General features: G+C 41.0%; 1 protein-coding gene across 1 annotated transcript in view; it reads left to right on the forward strand.

The window, feature by feature from the left end:
- MERTK (MER proto-oncogene, tyrosine kinase) overlaps positions 1 to 20,499 on the forward strand; it is a 110,072-nt gene that overhangs the window by 68,348 nt on the left and 21,225 nt on the right. The window contains exons 9-13 of the mRNA XM_007470218.1: positions 9,421 to 9,574; positions 13,168 to 13,321; positions 16,302 to 16,387; positions 18,134 to 18,229; positions 18,952 to 19,032. Coding sequence (XP_007470280.1) covers positions 9,421 to 9,574; positions 13,168 to 13,321; positions 16,302 to 16,387; positions 18,134 to 18,229; positions 18,952 to 19,032 — 571 coding nt within the window. The remainder of the gene's footprint in view (positions 1 to 9,420; positions 9,575 to 13,167; positions 13,322 to 16,301; positions 16,388 to 18,133; positions 18,230 to 18,951; positions 19,033 to 20,499) is intronic.

Consider the following 20,499-nt stretch of genomic DNA (forward strand, 5'->3'; position numbering starts at 1 on the left):
ATGGGCCATATTCTTTTTTTTTTTTTTTTAGCCTAAGTAATTTGATTTATTTATTTATTTTTGAATTTTATTTTATTTTTTTAATACAGCAGATTCTTATTAGTTATCTGTTTTATACATATTAGTGTAAATGTCAATCCCAATCTCCCGATTCATCACACCCCCAGCACCACCCACGCTTTCCCCCGCTTGGTGTCCATACATTTGTTCTCTACATCTGTGCCTCTATTTCTGCCTTGCAGTCTGGTTCATCTGTACCGTTTTTCTTGATTCCACATATATGTGTTAATATACGATATTTGTTTTTCTCTTTCTGACTTACTTCACTCTGTATGACATTCTCTAGGTCCAACCACATCTCTACAATGGACCCAATTTCGTTCCTTTTTATGGCTGAGTAATATTCCATTGTATATATGTACCACATCTTCTTTATCCATTCGTCTGTCGATGGGAATTTAGGTCGCTTCCATGACCTGGCTATTGTAAATAGTGCTGCATGTGTCTTTTTGAATTATGGTTTTCCCTGGGTATATGCCCAGTAGTGGGATTGCTGGGTCATATGGTAATTCTGTTTTTAGTTTTTTGAGGAACCTCCATCCTGTTCTCCATAGTGGCTGTATCAACTTACATTCCCACCAACAGTGCAAGAGGGTTCCCTTACCTCCACACCCTCTCTCTCCAGCATTAATTGTTTGTAGATTTTCTGATGATGCCCATTCTAACCGGTGTGAGGTGATACCTCATTGTAGTTATGATTTGCATTTCTCTAATAATTAGTGTTGTTGAGCAGCTTTTCACGTGCCTCTTGGCCATCTGTATGTCTTCTTTGGAGAAATGTCTATTTAGCTCTTCTGCCCATTTTTAGATTGGGTTGTTTGCTTTTTTAATATTGAGCTGCATGAGCTGTTATATTTTGGAGATTAATCCTTTGTCCCTTGATTCGTTTGCAAATATTTTCTCCCATTCTGAGGGTTATCCTTTCGTCTTGTTTATAGTTTCCTTTGCTGTGCAAAAGATTTTAAGTTTCATTAGGTCCCATTTGTTTATTTTTGTTTTTATTTCCATTACTCTGGGAGGTGGGTCAAAAGAGATCTTGCTGTGATTTATGTCATAGTGTGTTCTGCCTATGTTTTCCTCTAAGAGTTTTGTAGTGTCCTGTCTTACATTTAGGTCTTTAATCTACTTTGAGTTTATTTTTGTGTATGGTGCTAGGGAGTGTTCTAATTTCATTCTTTTATATGTAGCTGTCCAGTTTTCCCAGCATCACTTATTGAAGAGATTGTCTTTTCTCCATTGTGTATCCTTGCCTCCTTTGTCATAGACTAGTTGACCAGAGGTACGTGGGTTTATCTCTGGGCTTTCTGTCCTGTTCCATTGATCTATATTTATGTTTTTGTGCCAGTACCATAGTGTCTTGATTACTATAGCTTTGTAGTATAGTCTGAAGTCAGGGAGTCTGATTCCTCCAGCTCCGTTTTTTTCTCTGAAGATTGCTTTGGCTATTCGGGGTCATTTGTATCTCCATACAAATTTTAAGATCTTTTGTTCTAGTTCTGTAAAAAATGCCATTGGTAATTTAATATGGATTGCATTGAATCTGTAGATTGCTTTGGGTAGTAGAGTCATCTTCACAATATTGATTCTTCCAATCCAAGAACATGGTATATCTCTCCATCTGTTTGTGTCATCCCTGATTTCTTTCATCAGTGTCTTATAGTTTCCTGAGTACAGGTCTTTTACCTCCTTAGGTAGGTTTATTCCTAGGTATTTTGTTCTTTTTGTTGCAATGGTGAAGGAGATTGTTTCCTTAATTTCTCTTTCTGTTCTTTTGTTGTTAGTGTAGAAGAATGCAAGAGATTTCTGTGCATTAATTTTGTATCCTGCAACTTTACCAAATTCATTGATTAGCTCTGGTAGTTTTCTGGTGGCATCTTTAGGATTCTCTATGTATAGTGTCATGTCATCTGCAGGCAGTGACAGTTTTACTTCTTCTTTTCCAATTTGTATTCCTTTTATTTCTTTTTCTTCTCTGATTGCCATGGCTAGGACTTCCAAAGCTATGTTGAATAATAGTGGCGAGAGTGGACATCCTTGTCTTGATCTTAGAGGAAATGCTTTCAGTTTTTCACCATTGAGAATGATGTTTGCCATGGGTTTGTTGTATATGGCCTTTATTATGTTGAGGTAGGTTCCCTCGATGCCCACTTTCTGGAGAGTTTTTATCATAAATGGGTGTTGAATTTTATCAAAAGCTTTTTCTGCATCTATTGAGATGATCATATGGTTTTTATTCTTCAACTTGTTAATATTCTTCAACTTGTTTTTATTCTTCAACTTGTTTTTACATATAAAAGAATCATAGATTGATTTGTGTATATTGAAGAATCCTTGAATCCCTGGGATAAACCCCACTTGATCATGGTGTATGATCTTTTTAATGTGTTGTTGGATTCTGTTTGCTAGTATTTTGTTGAGGATTTTTGCATCTATATTCATCAGTGATATTGGTCTGTAATTTTCCTTTTTTTGTGGTGTCTTTGTCTGCTTTTGGTATCAGGGTGATGGTGGCCTCATAGAATGAGTTTGGGAGTGTTCCTTCCTCTGCAACTTTTTGGAAGAGCTTGAGAAGGATGTGTGTTAGCTCTTCTCTAAATGTTTGATAGAGTTCACCTGTGAAGCCATCTGGTCCTGGACTTTTGTTTGTTGGGTGATTTTTAATCACATTTTCAATGTAATTACTTGTGATTGGTCTGTTCGTATGTTCTATTTCTTCCTGGTTCAGTCTTGGAAAGTTATACCTTTCTAAGAATTTGTCCATTTCTTCCAGGTTGTCCATTTTATTGGCAGTGTTGCTTGTAGTAGCCTCTTATGATGCTTTGTATTTCTGCGGTGTCTGTTGTAACTTCTCCTTTTTCATTTCTAATTTCCCTCTTTTTCTTGGTGAGTCTGGCGAAAGGTTTATCAATTTTGTTTATCTCCTCAAAGAACAAGCTTTTAATTTAATTGAGCTTTGCTATTGTTTTCTTTGTTTCTGTTTCATTTATTTCTCTTCTGATCTTTATGATTTCTTACCTTCTACTAACTTTGGGTTTTGTTTGTTCTTCTCTCTCTAGTTCCTTTAGGTGTAAGGTTAGATTGTTTATTTGAGATTTTTCTTGTTTCTTGAGGTAGGATTGTATTGCTATAAACTTCCCTGTTAGAACTGCTTTTGCTGCATCCCATAGGTTTTGGATCATCGTGTTTTCATTGTCATTTCTCTCTATGTATTTTTTGATTTCCTCTTTGATTTCTTCAGTGATCTCTTGGTTAGTTAGTAACGTATTGTTTAGCCTCCGTGTGTTTGTTTTTTACATTTTTTTCCCCTGTAATTGATTTCTAATCTCATAGCGTTGTGGTCAGAAAAGATGCTTGATATGATTTCAATTTTCTTAAATTTACCGAGGCTTGATTTGTGGCCCAGGATGTGATCAATCCTGGAGAATGTTCCACGTGCACTTGAGAAGGAAGTGTAATCTGCTGTTTTTGGAATGTCCTATAAATATCAGTCAAATCTCTCTGGTCTGTTGTGTCATTTGAAGCTTGCGTTTCCTTATTAATTTTCTGTCTGGATGATCTGTCCATTGGTGTAAATGAGGTGTTAAAGTCCCCCACTATTATTGTGTTACTGTTGATTTCCTCTTTTATAGCTGTTGGCATTTGCCTTATGTATTGAGGTGCTCCTATGTTGGGTACATATATATTTATAATTGTTATATCTTGTAGGATTGATCCCTTGATCTTTATGTAGTGTCCTTCCTTGTCTTTTTTTAAAATTTATTTATTTTATTTTTGGCTGCATTGGGTCTTCATTGTAGTGCGCGGGCTTTCTCTAGTTGTGGCGAGCAGGGGCTACTCTTCTTTGCGGTGCACGGGCTCCTCAGTGCGGTGGCTTCTCTTGTTGCGGAGCACAGACTCTGGTTATGCGGGCTCAGTAGTTGTGGTGCACAGACTCAGTAGTTGTGGCTCACGGGCTCTAGAGTGCAGGCTCAGTAGTTGTGGCGCATGGGCTTTGTTGCTCCATGGCTTGTGGGATCTTCCCGGACCAGGGCTCGAACCCGTGTCCCCTGTGTTGGCAGGCGGATTCTTAACCACTGCACCACCAGGGAAACCCCTTCCTTGTCTCTTGTAATATTCTTTATTTTAAAGTCTGTTTTATTTGATATGAGTATTGCTACTCCAGCTTTCTTTTGATTTCCATTTGCATGGGATATCTTTCTCCATCCTCTCACTTTCAGTCTGTATGTGTGCCTAGGTCTGAAGTGGGTCTCGTGTAGACAGCATATATATGGGCCTTGTTTTTGTATCCATTCAGCAAGCCTCTATGTTTTGGTTGGGGTATTTCATCCATTCACATTTAAGGTAATTATCTATATGTGTGTTCCTATTACTATTTTCTTAATTGTTTTGGGTTTGCTTTTTGTAGGTCCTTTTCTTCTCTTGTGTTTCCCACTTAGAGAACTTCCTTTAGCATTTGTTGTAGAGCTGGTTTGGTGGTGCTGAATTCTCTTAGCTTTTGCTTGTCTGTAAAGCTTTTGATTTCTCTGTCAAATCTGAATGACATCCTTGCCTGGTAGAGTAATCTTGGTTGTAGGTTCTTCCCTTTCATCGCTTTAAATATATCGTGCCACTGCCTTCTGGCTTGTAGAGTTTCTGCTGAGAAATCAGCTGTTAACATTATGGGAGTTTCCTTGTATGTTACTTGTCCTTTTTCCCTGGTTGCTTTTAATATTTTTTCTTTGTCTTTAATTTTTGTCAGTTTGATTACTGTTTGTCTCGTTGTGTTTCTGTTTGGGTTTATTCTGCCTGGGACTCTCTGTGCTTCCTGGACTTGGGTGGCTGTTTCCTTTCCCATGTTAAGGAAGTTTTCGACTATAATCTTTTCAAATATTTTCTCTCTCTCTCCTCCTTCTGGGACCCCTATAATGTGAACGTTGGTGTGTTTAATGTTGTCCCAGAGGTCTCTTAGGCTGTCTTCATTTCTTTTCATTCTTTTTTCTTTATTCTGTTCCACGGCAGTGAATTCCACCAATCTGTCTTCTGGCTCACTTATCCGTTCTTCTGCCTCAGTTATTCTGCTATTGATTCCTTCTAGTGTATTTTTTATTTCAGTTATTGTATTGTTCATCTCTGTTTGTTTGTTCTTTAATTCTTCTAGGTGTTTGTTCTTTAATTCTTCTAGGTCTTCGTTAAACATTTCTTGCATCTTCTCGATTTTTGCCTCCGTCCTTTTTCCGAGGTCCCGGATCATCTTCACTATCATTATTTTAATTCTTTTTCTGGAAGGTTGACTTCATTTAGTTGTTTTTCTGGGGTTTTATCTTGTTCCTTCATCCGGTACATAGTCCTCTGCTTTTCATCTTGTCTGTCTTTCTGTGAATGTGGTTTTTGTTCCACAGGCTGCAGGATTGTAGTTCTTCTTGCTTTTGCTGTCTGCCCTCTGGTGGGTGAGGCTATCAAAGAGGCTTGTGCAAAGCTTCCTGATGGGAGGGACTGGTGGTGGGTATAGCTGGGTGTTGCTCTGGTGGGCAGAGCTCAGTAAAACTTTAATCTGCTTGTCTTCTGATGGGTGGGGCTGAGTTCCCTCCCTGTTGGTTGTTTGGCCTGGGGTGACCCAGCACTGGAGGCTACAGGCTCTTTGGTGGGGCTAATGGCAGACTCTGGGAGGGCTCATGCCAAGGAGTACTTCCCAGAACTTCTGCTGCCAGTGTCCTTGTCCCCGTGGTGAGCCACAGCCGCCCACTGCCTCTGCAGGAGACCCTCTAGCACTAGCAGGTAGGTCTGGTTCAGTCTCCTATGGGGTCACTGCTCCTTCCCCGGGTCCCGATGCACACACTACTTTGTGTGTCCCCTCCAAGAGTGGAGTCTCTGTTTCCCCCAGTCCTGTCCAAGTCCTGCAACCAAATCCCGCTAGCCTTCAAAGTCTGATTCTCTAGGAATACCTCCTCCCGTTGCCAAACCCCCAGGTTGGGAAGCCTGACGTGGGGCTCAGAACCTTCACTCCAGTGGGTGGACTTCTGTGGTATAATTGTTCTCCAGTTTGTGAGTTACCCACCCAGCACTTATGGGATTTGATTTTATTGTGATTGCGCCCCTCCTACCGTCTCATTGCGGCTTCTCCTTTGTCTTTGGATGTGGGGTATCTTTTTTGGTGAGTTCCAGTGTCTTCCTGTCAATGATTGTTCAGCAGTTAGTTGTGTTTCTAGTGCTCTCGCAACAGGGAGTGAGAGCACGTTCTTCTCTCCACCATCTTGAGCCAGTCTCCCCCTGAGTAATTTTGAAATGGGCCATATTCTTTTTTCTTTTTTGGCTGCGCTGCATGACTTGCAGGATCTTAGTTCACCAACGAGGGATTGAACCCAGGCCCTTGGCAGTGAAAGCGCAGAGTCCCAACCACTGGACCGCCAGGGAATTACCTATATTCTTAATTACAGTTACAAATTATGGGGTTGTGAATTCTTACAGAGTTGGAGATATTAAGGTCTTTGTGATAAGTGAAAACAAATATCTAGTTGCCCTGACCAACACTGAAGCCACACAGTGAGAAAAAAGAAACTGTGTTTCCAAAGATGTGCTATTACTTTCCCCAACAGGCAAGGTCCCTATGTTTCCTATGTAAGTAAAGCTGTAGTCAAACTGATTTCATTACCTGACAATGCCTTTAGTTAAATTTAAGTTCTTAGAGATATGGGCCTGTGTTGGTGAAATTAAAAGCTCACTAAATGTGCAGCTGACCCATGACCTGTGTACTGTGGCCAGACCACATTATGCCAATGAGATGACCCCTCCTTCGGCGGTCTGCACCCTGACAGCAAGAGAGGTAACACACGGGGGTGAGTGGGGGGCTCCTACAGCTGTCTGAAATTAGAAGGATCTCTGCCAACTTTCAAGATCAAAACTAAAATACTTTGGGATATGGACGTGGTCATACCTTTTCTTTACGTATTTGGCATCAGAACAGTATGAATAAATTACATCAATTTTTAACATTGGGAATCATGTTTAAATTATATTTGAGATTACTATTTAAGGATATTCTTGGAGAAAATTGGGCACCTCCACTAAGTGTTTATCATTTATCTTTCTAATCACTACTTTGACACTGATTACAATTCCACCCCTAAAGTGGGATGATTTTTTATGTATTTCCAAAATGGGTTCCCAGTGAGCGGTGGCTGGCATCATTTCCATGCTTCAAGATTCAGGATAGGACATCCCTGGTGGCGCAGTGGTTAAGAATCCACCTTAACCAGGAGACACGGGTTTGATCCCTGGTCTGGGAAGATCCCACGTGCCGCGGAGCAACTAAGCCCACACGCCACAACTACTGAGCCTGTGCTCTAGAGCCCATGAACCACAACTACTGAGCCCATGTGCCACAACTACTGAAGCCCGTGCACCTAGAGCCCATGCTCCGCAACAGGAGAATCCACCGCAATGAGAAGCCCGCACACTGCAACGAGGAGTAGCCCCCGCTCACCGCAACTAGGGAACGCCCGCGTGCAGCAACGAAGACCCAACGCAGCCAAAAATAAATAAATAAATAAATAATTTTGTAAAATTAATTAGTTAATTAAATTTTAAAAAGATTCAGGATAATGCCAGCTGTGATGGTGGCCATTGTGACGCTTGGGTAACCTTTGCTCTGGGTCAGGCACTGTTTCAAGCACTTCACAGATTAACTCCTTATATTTATTAACTCAAGGAGTAGGAGGTGGAAATTAAAAAGTAACTCCTCTGGGTTTTCATAGGGAGTTATAGGCCCTATGGGAATAGGTGTTATCAACTGCTTTTATGTTCATTTCCAAAAGGATAATTTTGGTTTTGTTAGGATTTCTCTTCTTCTTGGGATTGAGTTCTGTCAAAACTATGTGTGTCCACTTATTTTAAGACAGTTTTTCTGATAAGCAAGGTATTGCGTTTGAATCTTTGCAGACAAAATGTGTGACACCAGGGGCAGGCCCCACGTTCCTTGTCAGGCATGAAGTCTTTTGTACTTTGAAGAGCTGTTAGGTTTTAAACTGTGGGATATATGCACTATTTCTCAGCTGCCAGTCAAGGTTCCGTGACTGTGAGGGCTTTGACAATGAAGTTACTCTACTTGATGGTTTTCTGTCCTCCCCAAATTATATAGAGAATGACCAACTAACACATAACCAAAACTGGGTTAGCCATACAGAAAATGCCTTTTGATATATCAGAAAAAATGACTAATTTGTCTACCTAATTAACAAAAAATCTATGGCAAATCTTTTAGACATTGAGTCCAATGGGGTTAAAAAACCAAAAAAAAAAAAAAATTAAGACCATAGTTTTCCTTTCATCCCTTGTCTGGGGAACGTTTCTAGGTCCTGATGGTCACTGCCTGTTTAGATTTTAAACAGTCTCCAGGTGGGGTGTCCGCACTGGTCATGAGTGATGGGACTGTCCTCTCCATAAGGGCTGACCTGGTTCCACCCAGCACCATTGGGAGAAATGACCAGCATGAGTGACCAGGGGACCACCCACACCAGGCCCCTGCTATCCATTGCTGATCCATAATATCTGTGCTCCATGTGTGATATCTCTCTGTGAAAACAAATCTCCATAATTCAGAATTAAAGACATGTTCCTAGTACTACATTTCAGCCTTCACCAACCCTATGGTTCCTATTTGAAAAGCCAATCCCAAACGCAAAATTAGTTTCCCGCGCCAGAGAACACCATGATAGTCAAGGTTTGGAAACAAAGGGGAAAGTATTTTTTCCCCTGGTTATTTTTTCAAAAATCTCCCCCATCCCCCATGTTTTAATGGGTCAAGTTGTGCAGCGATGGCTTTAAAACAAAATAAGTAAAGCCAGATTTTTGAAAATGGAGCACATTGTGTGTTTGTCGCTGGAAGAAAAAATGTCAGCGCCCTTCTAAATGTAGACTGTAGTCACAACTCTTAGAATTGCAAGGAACACGAGCCCACTTGTGCTGGTTCAAGGAAGCTGGCAGGTGGTCAATGTCAAGGTTCAGTGCAGCTCCTGGGCAGTGTTCTCTGGGGGTTCTGAGGGCGGGAGTGTCGAGGAGACAGTCTTGCTTTTGCCTTCGGGTGCATCTGCCACATATTCCCTTTCTTCCAGAGGTTTCTTCACTGACCCCTCTAAGTACCATGTTCGCACGACCCTAGTAGGCCCAGATCCCCAAGACCTGAGGTTGCTGCCAGCCTGTCCTGCATCACTGCCCGCCTATTGGCTTCCTTGGCTATGGCCTGAGTGAAGGAAGGGATGCTGTGGGAACACAGCCGCTGCCCCTGGGATGTGGGTGGGGCAGCTTCCCTCAGAAGAACTTCCCTCGGGCGACAAGGCCCCTGGTGCCTCAGTATCTCCCTTCCTTTCCTTTCCTCTCTGTCCCCAGAAAGAGCTCTCAGAAGAAGTCGGCCAGAACGAGAGTCTCGCTCAGCTTTCTGTTCAAGTCCACAACGCCTCGTGCACCGTGAGGATTGCAGCCATCACCAGAGGGGGAGTCGGGCCCTTCAGTGACCCAGTGAAAATATTTGTCCCTGCACACGGTGAGAGCTGGTGCCCGACTGACTGACGGAACATCAGTCCGGGCAACACACAGGTGGCCAGAGAGTAGCCTGTGGCATGGACGGCTTGTTTAAGAATGAACCATAAATACCAAAAGGAAATTTCGCAGTGATGAGGATAGTTGATAGCTGATCACAGAGCTGTCGATACCCTTGAGTCTTCCCACTACTATTACTCTCCAGTGTAATAACTTCCTAGGAAGATTCATCCTTTCAGAACCCAGAATTTGACTGGACTTAATGAATTTAGGTTTTCTGTTCTTGCTTTTAACATTTATTAGAGTATAATGGATTTACAATGTTGTGTTAGCCTCAGGTGTACAGCAAGGTCAGTCAGTTATACATGTACATACATCCACTCTTTCTTAGATTCTTTTCCCACATAGCTCATTACAGAGCATTGAATAGAGTTCCCTGTGCTATACAGTAGGTCCTTATTAGTTAGCTATTTTATATATAGTATTGAATTTAGTTTAAATGCATCCAAACTACATGACTGAATTTTGGATAGGCAATGTGGCTAATCCTCAGCTCTCTATAATTGGCACTGTTTGTTTGTTTGCTTTAAGCGGTGCAGGTTGCTCTGTTATTAGTCATTCAAACCCTAGGTAACATGCTTTGTGATTCATTGGTACAGAACAAGAAGCGTTTCCTATAGAAGCCATCTTTACACGGCGCTGGGCTCGCTCAGCTAAATGCCCATCCCTGAGTGCTGGTTTCTGCTTGTTGTTGGAGTGGCCTTAAGCAAGGTGACGCCGTGGTGCCCCAAGTGGCCCAAATGCTGTGTTTGCTTCTGTAGATCAGGGCAGCTGCCTTTGTTCTGACTCTGACCTGCCCTAGGTTGTTTGGTAATGAACTGCCACCGTAAACTCTACGCAGACATCTATACGGGTATGATTTGTGCATTTACAAGTTCTTGCCAAATATATAGCCTTTGTAGCCGTAGCAGACAGGACTTGAGAACAGACCGTTGAGTCCCCCTATGTCTGTCCCAGTGACCCTCAGATATGTTCTCCCTTTTAGTGCCAAATTGGATCCATATTACAGCTCCTACAGCCCATAAGCCCAGTCCCAAGGGAACATTAGTAACTGGTGTTGGGGACACAAGGCGTGCCTACCTGGCAGAAATTCAGGGACAATGAGATTCTGATTCTAGAGGCACAGGTTAAAAAATCAGAGTTTAACACAGACATAGAAAACAAACTTATGGTTACCAAAGGGGAAAGGGGGTGGAGGAGGGATAAATTAGGAGTCTGGAATTAGCAAATACAAACTAGTACATATAAAATAGATAGACAATTAGGTCCTACTGTGTAGCACAGGGAACTATATTCAATATATTGTAACAAACCATAATGGAAAAGAATATGAAAATGAATATATATATATATTTTATATATACACACACACACACACACACACACACACAAACATATAACTGAATCACTTTGCTGTACACCAGAAACTAACACAGCATTGTAAATCAACTATAACTTCTTTTTTTTTTTTCCCCACACCTTGTGGCATGTGGGATCTAGGATCTTAGTTCCCTGACCAGGGATCGAACCCACGGCCTCTGCAGTGGAAGCACAGAGTCTTAACCACTGGACTGCCAGGGAAGTCCTATTCTTCAATTTTTTTTAAAAAAGTCAGAGTTTAAGATGACAGAGCTTTCATCTTCATTCATACTGAACTGTCCAAAACTGTAAAAAGCTTTGCTGTTCTGGCAGTCCTGGTTTTGCATGGTTCCTGTCTGCATACATTTCAGTTACCACAGTTTAGTTACATCACACCTGTTCCCCAACAATATGGTTCAAATTTAAGGTGCCAGCATATATTAACTGTGAGTAATTGTATGAACTTCACCGCCAGCTCTTCAGTGCACAAATCACTCCATAAATAGCAGGGGCATCTTGGTTGTGACCAGTTGGGTCACTTCTTTCAAAGTCTGTGTGTGGTTCATCACCGTGCTTTCCTTATTCAGTTCACATGCATCTAACAGGCATAGAGCTGTGTTACTTCCTTGTCTCGCAGGGGCGAACCCACATGACATTTCACAAAAGCAGATAATTGAGAGACGGAGCTGGTGAACAAAGATGAAAATGTAGAGAAGAAAGAAAAAGTGATAGTGTTGGAAGTGGAATTTGAATTGAATGTGTGTGGAATTACGAAAGAAATAGTTGACTGTGGGCGTGTTGATGCTGCTGCCATTTGGTCCATGAGATGTGCAGCCAGGGAGCTCAGTGAAGGTGGACTTACCCACATGAGTGAACTGGTTGTGCTGAAAAGGAGAAAGATGTCCCAGAGAAAGTTACACTGGCCACAGTCTTCACATGTGTGTCAGGCGCCCCGAAGCTGATGTACTGAATTGAGAATATGCAGATTATGGCCCACCGAATGAGGAGCACACACCACCCACATGGGGTGGGCAGATAGTTCCCTCAGCATCTGAGCTCCCACTTTGGGGAAGTGAAAACCCTGGGGTCATTTTGATTGTGCAGTTTCAATACACCCACACAAAGGAAGCAGAGTCACAAGATCTATTACAGATCCCAGATGCAGGTGTGGGGTGAGGAGGTGGGAGAGCCAGGGCAAGGGTGGTCCTTCATCCCACGTCAGAGCAGGCAGTAGAGAGAGGGTAGAAAACACCTGTACTTAACTTTTCAGGGGCTCAACTCTAAATGGTTATTTTAAAAGGTGCCCCTGGAAAAGCAAAGCAGGAACTTGCAGCAGGACTCCTAAGCTCAGATCCTTATCAAAATGCCCAGACTCTGAATTGTCATACTGGGTTGTAAGCAGGGTTGTCATACTGTGCAGTGCCTCAGCAGGGACTTCCCAGGCGGTCCAGTGGTTAAGAATCCGCCTTCCAATGCAGGGGACGCGGGTTCGATCCCTGGTTGGGGAACTAAGATCCCACATGCCGAGGGGAAAGTGAGCCTGCGCACCACAGCTAGAGAGCCCTCGCACTGCAACTACTAAGGCCGCGCACTCTGGACTGTGCACGCCACAACTAAAGAGAAGCCTGCACGCCACAACAAAGAGCCCGTGTGCCACAACAAAAGATCCCACGTGCCGCAACTAAGACCTGACACAGCCAAATAAGTAAATAGATAAATAAATAAATTTTTTTTTAATAAAATAAAAGAAAATGTCTCAGCAGCAGCTCAAAGTCTCTGCCTTCTCATCACAACATTAAAGGAACTCACAGAGGTATTTCACGACACTGAAAGCGCAAAGGATAAAACATTGGAAACTGATCCAAACTTGGAAAGGAGTATGACATTTGTCAGGGCATGGAAAGTACATTCTCTCTATATCCTAAGCTATGTGGCTAGAAGCTGGCAAGCAGTGTTCAAATTACTCTTGATACTTTCTTTTACAAAGAAATAAAGCATTTTGATTCTCAATATTTCTAGTGTTTTAAATTAGAGCGTACCAGTTAAATATTAGTTTTACTATTTTTACAATTGCTTATACATTTATAACTGACATGAAGAGAGTTCCCCAATACTGTAAATCAACTATCCCGAATCCCAAAGAGATGTTTTGAATTGATTCTATTGGTATTTTACCAGGTTGGGTAGATTTTGCCCCCTCATCAACCCCAGCACCTGGCAACAAAGATCCTGTGCTCATCATCCTTGGCTGCTTTTGTGGATTTGTTTTGATTGGGTTGACTTTATATATATCTCTGGCCATCAGGAAAAGATTCCAGGAGACAAAGTTTGGGTAAGTTTCTCAGTTTAAAATGTTTTGCTCAGCGGTATCGATGAAGTTGCTATGCCAAGTATTAATGCCTCTTCTGCTGGCCCAGCTCCGGTACCCAGCTGGGTCCCTGTATTATGCACGCCCCAGCGGGAGGCAGCTTCCTTACTTCCAGTGCCACAAAGGCAGGCAATAGTGAAAGCTTTTTACTTCTTCCAAAGTCTCTTCTTGCTTTCCTCCTTTCTTGTTTTCCTTTAAGAGGAAACTTAATGTTTTTTAGGACATTAAATGTTGTGAAAATATTTTGATTCTGGTTTTAAAATACATTAAAGTCAAAGTGCTAGAATGACATCCCATCCACAATAGCACGAGAACTATAATGTTCCTAAGAAGAAACCCAATATATGTACAAGAGCTTTGTGGAAAAACTTATTGAACTTTACTGCCATTGCAGAAGACAACTCAAATAAATGGAAAGATGTGTACCACGTTCATAGATGGGAAGGCTCAGTTTTGTCAAGAGATCATTTTTCCCCAAGTTAACCATAAATTCAATATAATCACCATCTAAATTGCTGCAGGCTTGTTGATAAAAGCTGATTTGAAAATTTACCTGAGGGACTTCCCTGGCAGTCCGGTGGTTGAGACTTTGCCTTCCAATGCAGGGGCTGTGGGTTTAATGCAGGGGGTGCAGGTTCGATCCCTGGTCAGGGAGCTAGGATCCCATATGCCTCGTGGCCAAAAAGCCAAAACATAAAACAGAAGCAATGTAACAAATTCAATAAAGACTTTAAAAATGGTCCACCTCAAAAAAAATCTTTAAAAAAAAAAAAAAAAAAAAAAAAAAAAAAAAAAAATTATACCTTGAAGAGTAAATGAGCAGAGACAGCCAAGACAGTTTTGAAAAACACAAAAGTTTGGGTGGAGAGGGCTAATCCTACCAGGTATAAAAACACGTTAAATGATTAGAACAGCGAGGTGTTGGTGAGAACTCAGTGTATGAACATCACAGGGTGCCCATATGTGTGTGGGAATAGAATATACAATGAAGATTGCATTTCAAATCTGTGGAGAAAGGAAGGAATGTTCAAAAAACAGAACCTCTTCTAAGGGGTTGGATGGAGAGAGATGAACAAGACAAGCATGGGGCTGCCCACATGTAGCTTATAGTCTAGCAGTTAAGAAATGCAGAAGAAAATGCTCCATGTGAAAACATTCTTATCAGCTAGTCCTCCACTAACTCATGGTTCCGCAGAACCCAAAAGCTTACCACCAAAATAGATCTTAGATATTATCTGATTCAACCCTAGCTGTAATAATTTGGAGAAGTTTAATGTTGAATGTTTTAAAACTTACCAAAAAGTGGGGCTGCAAAGTACAGCAGATATATTAATAAGATTCCAGTACTGTTTCAAATATTTAGAAATAAAATTATCTCCAAGAACCATTAAGCTGAGCAGAAGCCGAAAACAAGTGAAAAGTTGATCACAGGTTATTTTATACTGAAGTCAGTTTCCTTGGGTCTTCACTGCAACACCCTATTCATTTGTTCATTTTGTACAAGCACCTTTCATTTGTTCATTTTTTAATGAAAATACCTTTATTTTCTACTTATAAAAGTAACATTCTTATAGTTTTTTAAAAAATCAAATTATATAGAATAGTTGAAAGTAGAAAGTGGAACCCACCTGTAACTCCAGGGTTTATACCAGGTCTCAGTTGCTATTTTGGCATAAATCCTTCCAAATTCTTTACTTTGCATACAAATATATTATTTTTTAAATGTGTTCTCTCTTTTAAAATAATCTATATATGCAAGATAACGTGAGGTTTAGTCTATAATTTACTCATTAATTCATAGTACTTTCCACCAATTAGTCTAAAACAGTGACTAAATGGATTTTTTAAAATAGGTTTTATTTTTCAGAAAAGTTTTAAATTTACAGAAAAATTGAGAAGGTAGTACAGAGACTTTCCATATACATCACATCCAGGGTCCCCTGTTATTAACATTTTATGTTAGGACAGTATATTTGCTACAATCAGTCAAACAATATCAATACATTATCATTAACAAAGTCCATACTTTATTCAGATATCCTTTGTTTTAGCCTAATATCCCTTTTCTTTCCCAGAGGCCTATCCAGGACACCACATTACATTTTGTTGTCATGTCTCCTTAGGCTCCTCTTGGCCATGGCAGTTTCCCAGCCTTTCCTTGTTTTTGTTGAACTTGATAGTTTTCGGGAGTACTGCTCAGGTATTTTGTAGGATGCCCTCTCTTGGAATTTGTGTGATGTTCTGCTCATGATTAGACTGGGGTTACAGGTTATTGAGTGGAAGACTACAGAGGTAGAGTGCCATCTTCATCCCATTACATCGAGGATACACACTGTCAACATGATTTATCACTGTTGATGTTAATCATTATCACCTGGCTGAGGTGGTGTTTGCCTGATTTCTCTACCATAGTTATTTTTTCTCCCTTTTTATACTGGACTCTTAGGAAGCAAGTCAGTATATGCATCTCACACAGGGTAAGGAGTTAACGCTACCCCCATCTCTTAAAGACAGAGTATCTATATAAAATATTTGGAATTCTTCTGCACAGGAGACTTCTCTGTTTCCCCCAGTTTATTTATTTATTTATTTATACACATACACACACACACACACACACACACACACATCATGGATATTCATTTTATACTTTGGGTTATAATCCAATATGACTTTATCGCGTTGCTCAAATTGTTACAGCTTTGGCCGTTGGGAGCTTATCAGTTGTTCTCAGCTGTTGATGGTTCCTAGACAGGGTTGTTTGATATTGCCAGGTAAGCCTAAAATGGATCTAAGGAAAGAAGCCTATGTCTCCCAGTGAGAAAGGTTTTTGTGCTAGAAGAGCCCTTTTAACAGGCAGAAGCTTAGTAGCATCTTGTGGAACCAGCCCCAACCTGGGTAGCCTTCTGCTGCTTGTGTGAGATGTCTGTTCTCATTCACCCAGGAGCGCCTTCACAGAGGAGGATTCAGAATTGGTTGTCAGTTACATAGCAAAGAAGTCCTTCTGTCGGCGAGCCATTGAACTCACCTGTAAGTTGACTCTCATTTCTCTGTTTTGGCAAAAGTTAAAATAGTTGAGAGCAAAGAAAACCACAAATTAATTGATAGATTTCTAACAAAAGCCAAAGGAGTCGAAGAATGTCTATCTTTAATGTGCAAAATGTCTCTGGAAACCAACAAGTAGAGAGTCAGACATGGCCCTGGGCTTCCCTCCTGACCGGTTTCCTGGAAATCTGGAACTGGACCCACAGTGAAGTGACCGGGGTTAAGGACTCCTGATGCCATGAAACATGGAGGGAAGAAGGAACTCTCAGGGTGAGAGGAGAAGATGTGGGCAGAGGGATTTAAAGGAAACAGCAAAGCAACTGTCATAATCTTGAGCTCATTTCCTGTTTTTTCCTGGCAACCAAGTCAGGGAACAATTTGCTAGCATACTTTGTGACAGTTATGGTTTGAGCTTTGCTGAATCAGAGCGGGAACTCTTTTAGTTTCAATGAATGGGAATAGACACATAGCTGTGTTCTTGAATAATTTCAGAAACAGTGTTGGAAGTGTGTGAATATTATCAAATTCAAGCTTCTGGATGTTTGCCAAAAAACAACACAAACAACAACAAATAAACATAAGGATGATGGAAGGCAGGTTACCATGAAACAAAAACTCATTTGATGTAGGATGTTATTACTTCTCTAATCTAGAAGTTTTGCCTTTTAGATGTCTATTCTCGCATTTTAAAAAAATCTGTCATTTAGACCAATTTCTTTCCTTGATTGAAGCACCATTTGGGTAAAATTTTTTCACTAAAAGCTAATGTGTCCTTTCTAATTACCACATTTTTTTTTCTTTCAAAGTCTTGCTTGTTCCCTAACTATGGCACAAACTGAATCATTTGCCAAATGGCTATTGAATTGGTCTCCCTCTCCTGGTTAACAGCTTTTATTGATAACACTGATTGTCTGTGCTGCGTATCTACCACCTCATAGAAAATCTTAATCTTCAGTCCCCCACCAAGTATTCAATTTAGCACTTTCTATGTCATTATAATGAGGTTCTATATACCATATGTAAAACAAACTGTACCTTGTTCTCTACTTGTTTCCTGTGGATTCTGTGCCACCTTCCCTGGCATGGGAGGGCAGGGGAGGTGTCCTGATGACTTTTTTGTATCCCACAGTTAGGGTTATACTAGTAAATGCTCCACTAGAAAGAATATTGACTTGGGACTGCCCTGGTGGTCCAGTGGTTAAGACTCCGAGCTCCCAATGCAGGGGGCCCGGGTCTGATCCCCGGTCAGGGAACTAGATCCCGCGTGACGCAACAAAGATCCCTCACGCAGCAACTAAGATCCCGCATACTGCAACTAAGACCCAGCATGGCCAAATACATTTATAAATAAATATTTAAAAATTAAAAAAAAGAAAAGAAAGAATATTGACTTAGCTTCCTCACTCCTTTGAGTCAAGGGCAAAGCTCCCCTGCATGAATCTGATTGCCAGCTGTTGCTACCACCCAATGGGAAGAGAAATATGGTTCTGATTTTTATAATCCTTCAGGATTAATTTTGCCCTGAAACATTCATTTTACTCAGTTTAATCATTAAGTAGGTTTAAGTGTGATATTTTACTACTGGCATTTTGCGGGGAGAGCTATGGATATAAAATGAGAAAAATGTTTAACTTTTTTATAGGACTTTATACTTTATATGCAATTTTAATTATATTCAGATGAAAGGAAGCATACTGACAGGTCATGTATGTTCTGTGACTCCTTTTATAGTACATAGCTTGGGAGTCAGTGAGGAACTGCAAAATAAGCTAGAGGATGTCGTGATTGACAGGAACCTTCTAATTCTCGGAAAAATTCTGGGTGAAGGTAAGCAGTTTTAATTCTTTTAAAATATGAGTAAGAAGGTAAGCGGTTCACAGTCATTTTAAAAAGTGTATATTTATTAAATAAAATACCATTTTTGTGACTTTAAGTTGCAATACAAATAGTTCTATCTTATAACTTTTAAAATGACAAAGTAAATAGTGATTTTTGAAACTCAGATTTGGCCTATGAAAAGGGCCTCTGCAGAGCCTAACAAACACAGTAGGCTCTCGAAAAATATTAATTTCCTTTCTTCATTAAAATGCATGCAATTCACGGGTCGGCTTCCTATATACTTTCAATTTATTCCTCTAGTTCTTAAGTTTACTATTCTTGTCACCTTCCTAATTAAATAGGAACAGAGGTGAAAATACATATTTGTCAAAATGGTCTTAGGATAAATGATAATGGTATTAAGAGTTTGTACTTGATGCATGTCAGTAACAATTTCCATGTTGTCTTGTAAGTTTCTTGAATCAGTTATGATGCTTAATAAAGTGATGAGCTGAGCTAAGTCTGAGCCAACCAAGCTTGTAACAAGCAGGAGGCTAGGGCATGGCCTGTGCCGTGGGTTTACCAGCGGGGGTGACCTGGCCAGCTCCGCCCGGCTGCTGTGTTGGGGTCACAATGGAGCCACGTGAAAACAGCAGCTACAGTGCTATTGCATTTCTGTGGGCAAGAGAGATTTTGCACAAGGTCAATATAGATGTTGTTTTACTTCACAGGAGAGTTTGGGTCTGTCATGGAAGGAAATCTTAATCAGCAGGATGGGACCTCTCAGAAGGTGGCCGTGAAAACCATGAAGTGTGAGTTAACCCTGATGAAACCCATTCTTCTAGGGGTGGGCAGCTGCTTCCGTATCCGGTGCTTCATCAGGCCAGTGATGAATGATGGAGTTCATATGTCATGGCCTCGGTCACCAATGGGTCAGAAGGCCATCCAGAGCACTGTTAAGGTCACAGATGGAAAGTTACTGTAATGAGCTCTTCATACCTGCCTCATATATTCTTTTTTTTTTTAAACAGAACATGAGGAAACGCTAATTCAGGGCTTGTCTGTTCGGGGGAGAGGTCTGAAGCTATGACGGTGCTTTTTTCTTTTAATTAATTAATTTATTTATGGCTGTGTTGGGTCTTCGTTTCTGTGCGAGGGCTTTCTCTAGTTGCGGCAAGCGGGGGCCACTCGTCATCGCGATGCGCGGGCCTCTCACTATCGCGGCCTCTCTTGTTGCGGAGCACAGGCTCCAGACGCGCGGGCTCAGTAGTTGTGGCTCACGGGCCAGTTGCTCCATGGCATGTGGATCTTCCCAGACCAGGGCTCGAACCCGTGTCCCCTGCATCGGCAGGCAGACTCTCAACCACTGCGCCACCAGGGAAGCCCTCTTTTTTTTTTTAATGTTTGGTTTTATTTATTTATGTATTCGTTTATGTATTTAGTTATTATTGAAGTATAGTTGGTTTACAATGTTTCAGATGTACAGCAAAGTGATCCAGAATATTATATATTCTTTACACTTGTCAGGGAGGGGGAAATTTCCCCCTCCACCCCTTTTAAGTTCTTGTGGCTGGCGTAATAAAATTGACACAAGACAGATTAACGGGAGAAAAAGAAATGTTTTAATTCATGTGCAGGAAATGTCATAGAAATGGGACCTACAAAGTGGCCAAAGAGGCAGCTTTTATATGTTTTAGACAAAGAAATAGTAAATTTGTGAGGAATTGACAGGACAAAGAAGCGTGGGTTTTAGGTGCTCAATAAGTGAAGAATCAAAGCAAAGCTCAAAGTTTGGGCTTGGGGTCGTCAATTTAAAGAATTAATAAGGGAGAAGGTGTGGAGAAAAGGGAACCCTCTTGCACTGTTGGTGGGAATGTAAATTGATACAGCCACCATGGAGAACAGTATGGAGGTTCCTTAAAAAACTGAAAATAGAACTACCTTACGACCCAGCAATCCCACTACTGGGCATATACCCTGAGAAAACCATAATTCAACAAGAGTCGCGTACCACAGTGTTCATTGCAGCTCTCTTTACAATAGCCAGGACATGGAAGCAGCCTAAGTGCCCATCGACAGATGAATGGATAAAGATGTGGCACATATATACAATGGAATATTACTCAGCCATAAAAAGAAACGAAACTGAGCTATTTGTAGTGAGGTGGATGGACCTAGAGTCTGTCATACAGAGTGAAGTAAGTCAGAAAGAGAAAAACAAATACCGTATGCTAACACATATATATGGAATCTAAAAAAAAAAATGGTTCTGAAGAACC

The sequence above is a fragment of the Lipotes vexillifer genome, unplaced genomic scaffold (genome assembly GCF_000442215.2).
Source record: "Lipotes vexillifer unplaced genomic scaffold, Lipotes_vexillifer_v1.1 scaffold1139, whole genome shotgun sequence".
NCBI lineage: Eukaryota > Metazoa > Chordata > Mammalia > Artiodactyla > Lipotidae > Lipotes > Lipotes vexillifer.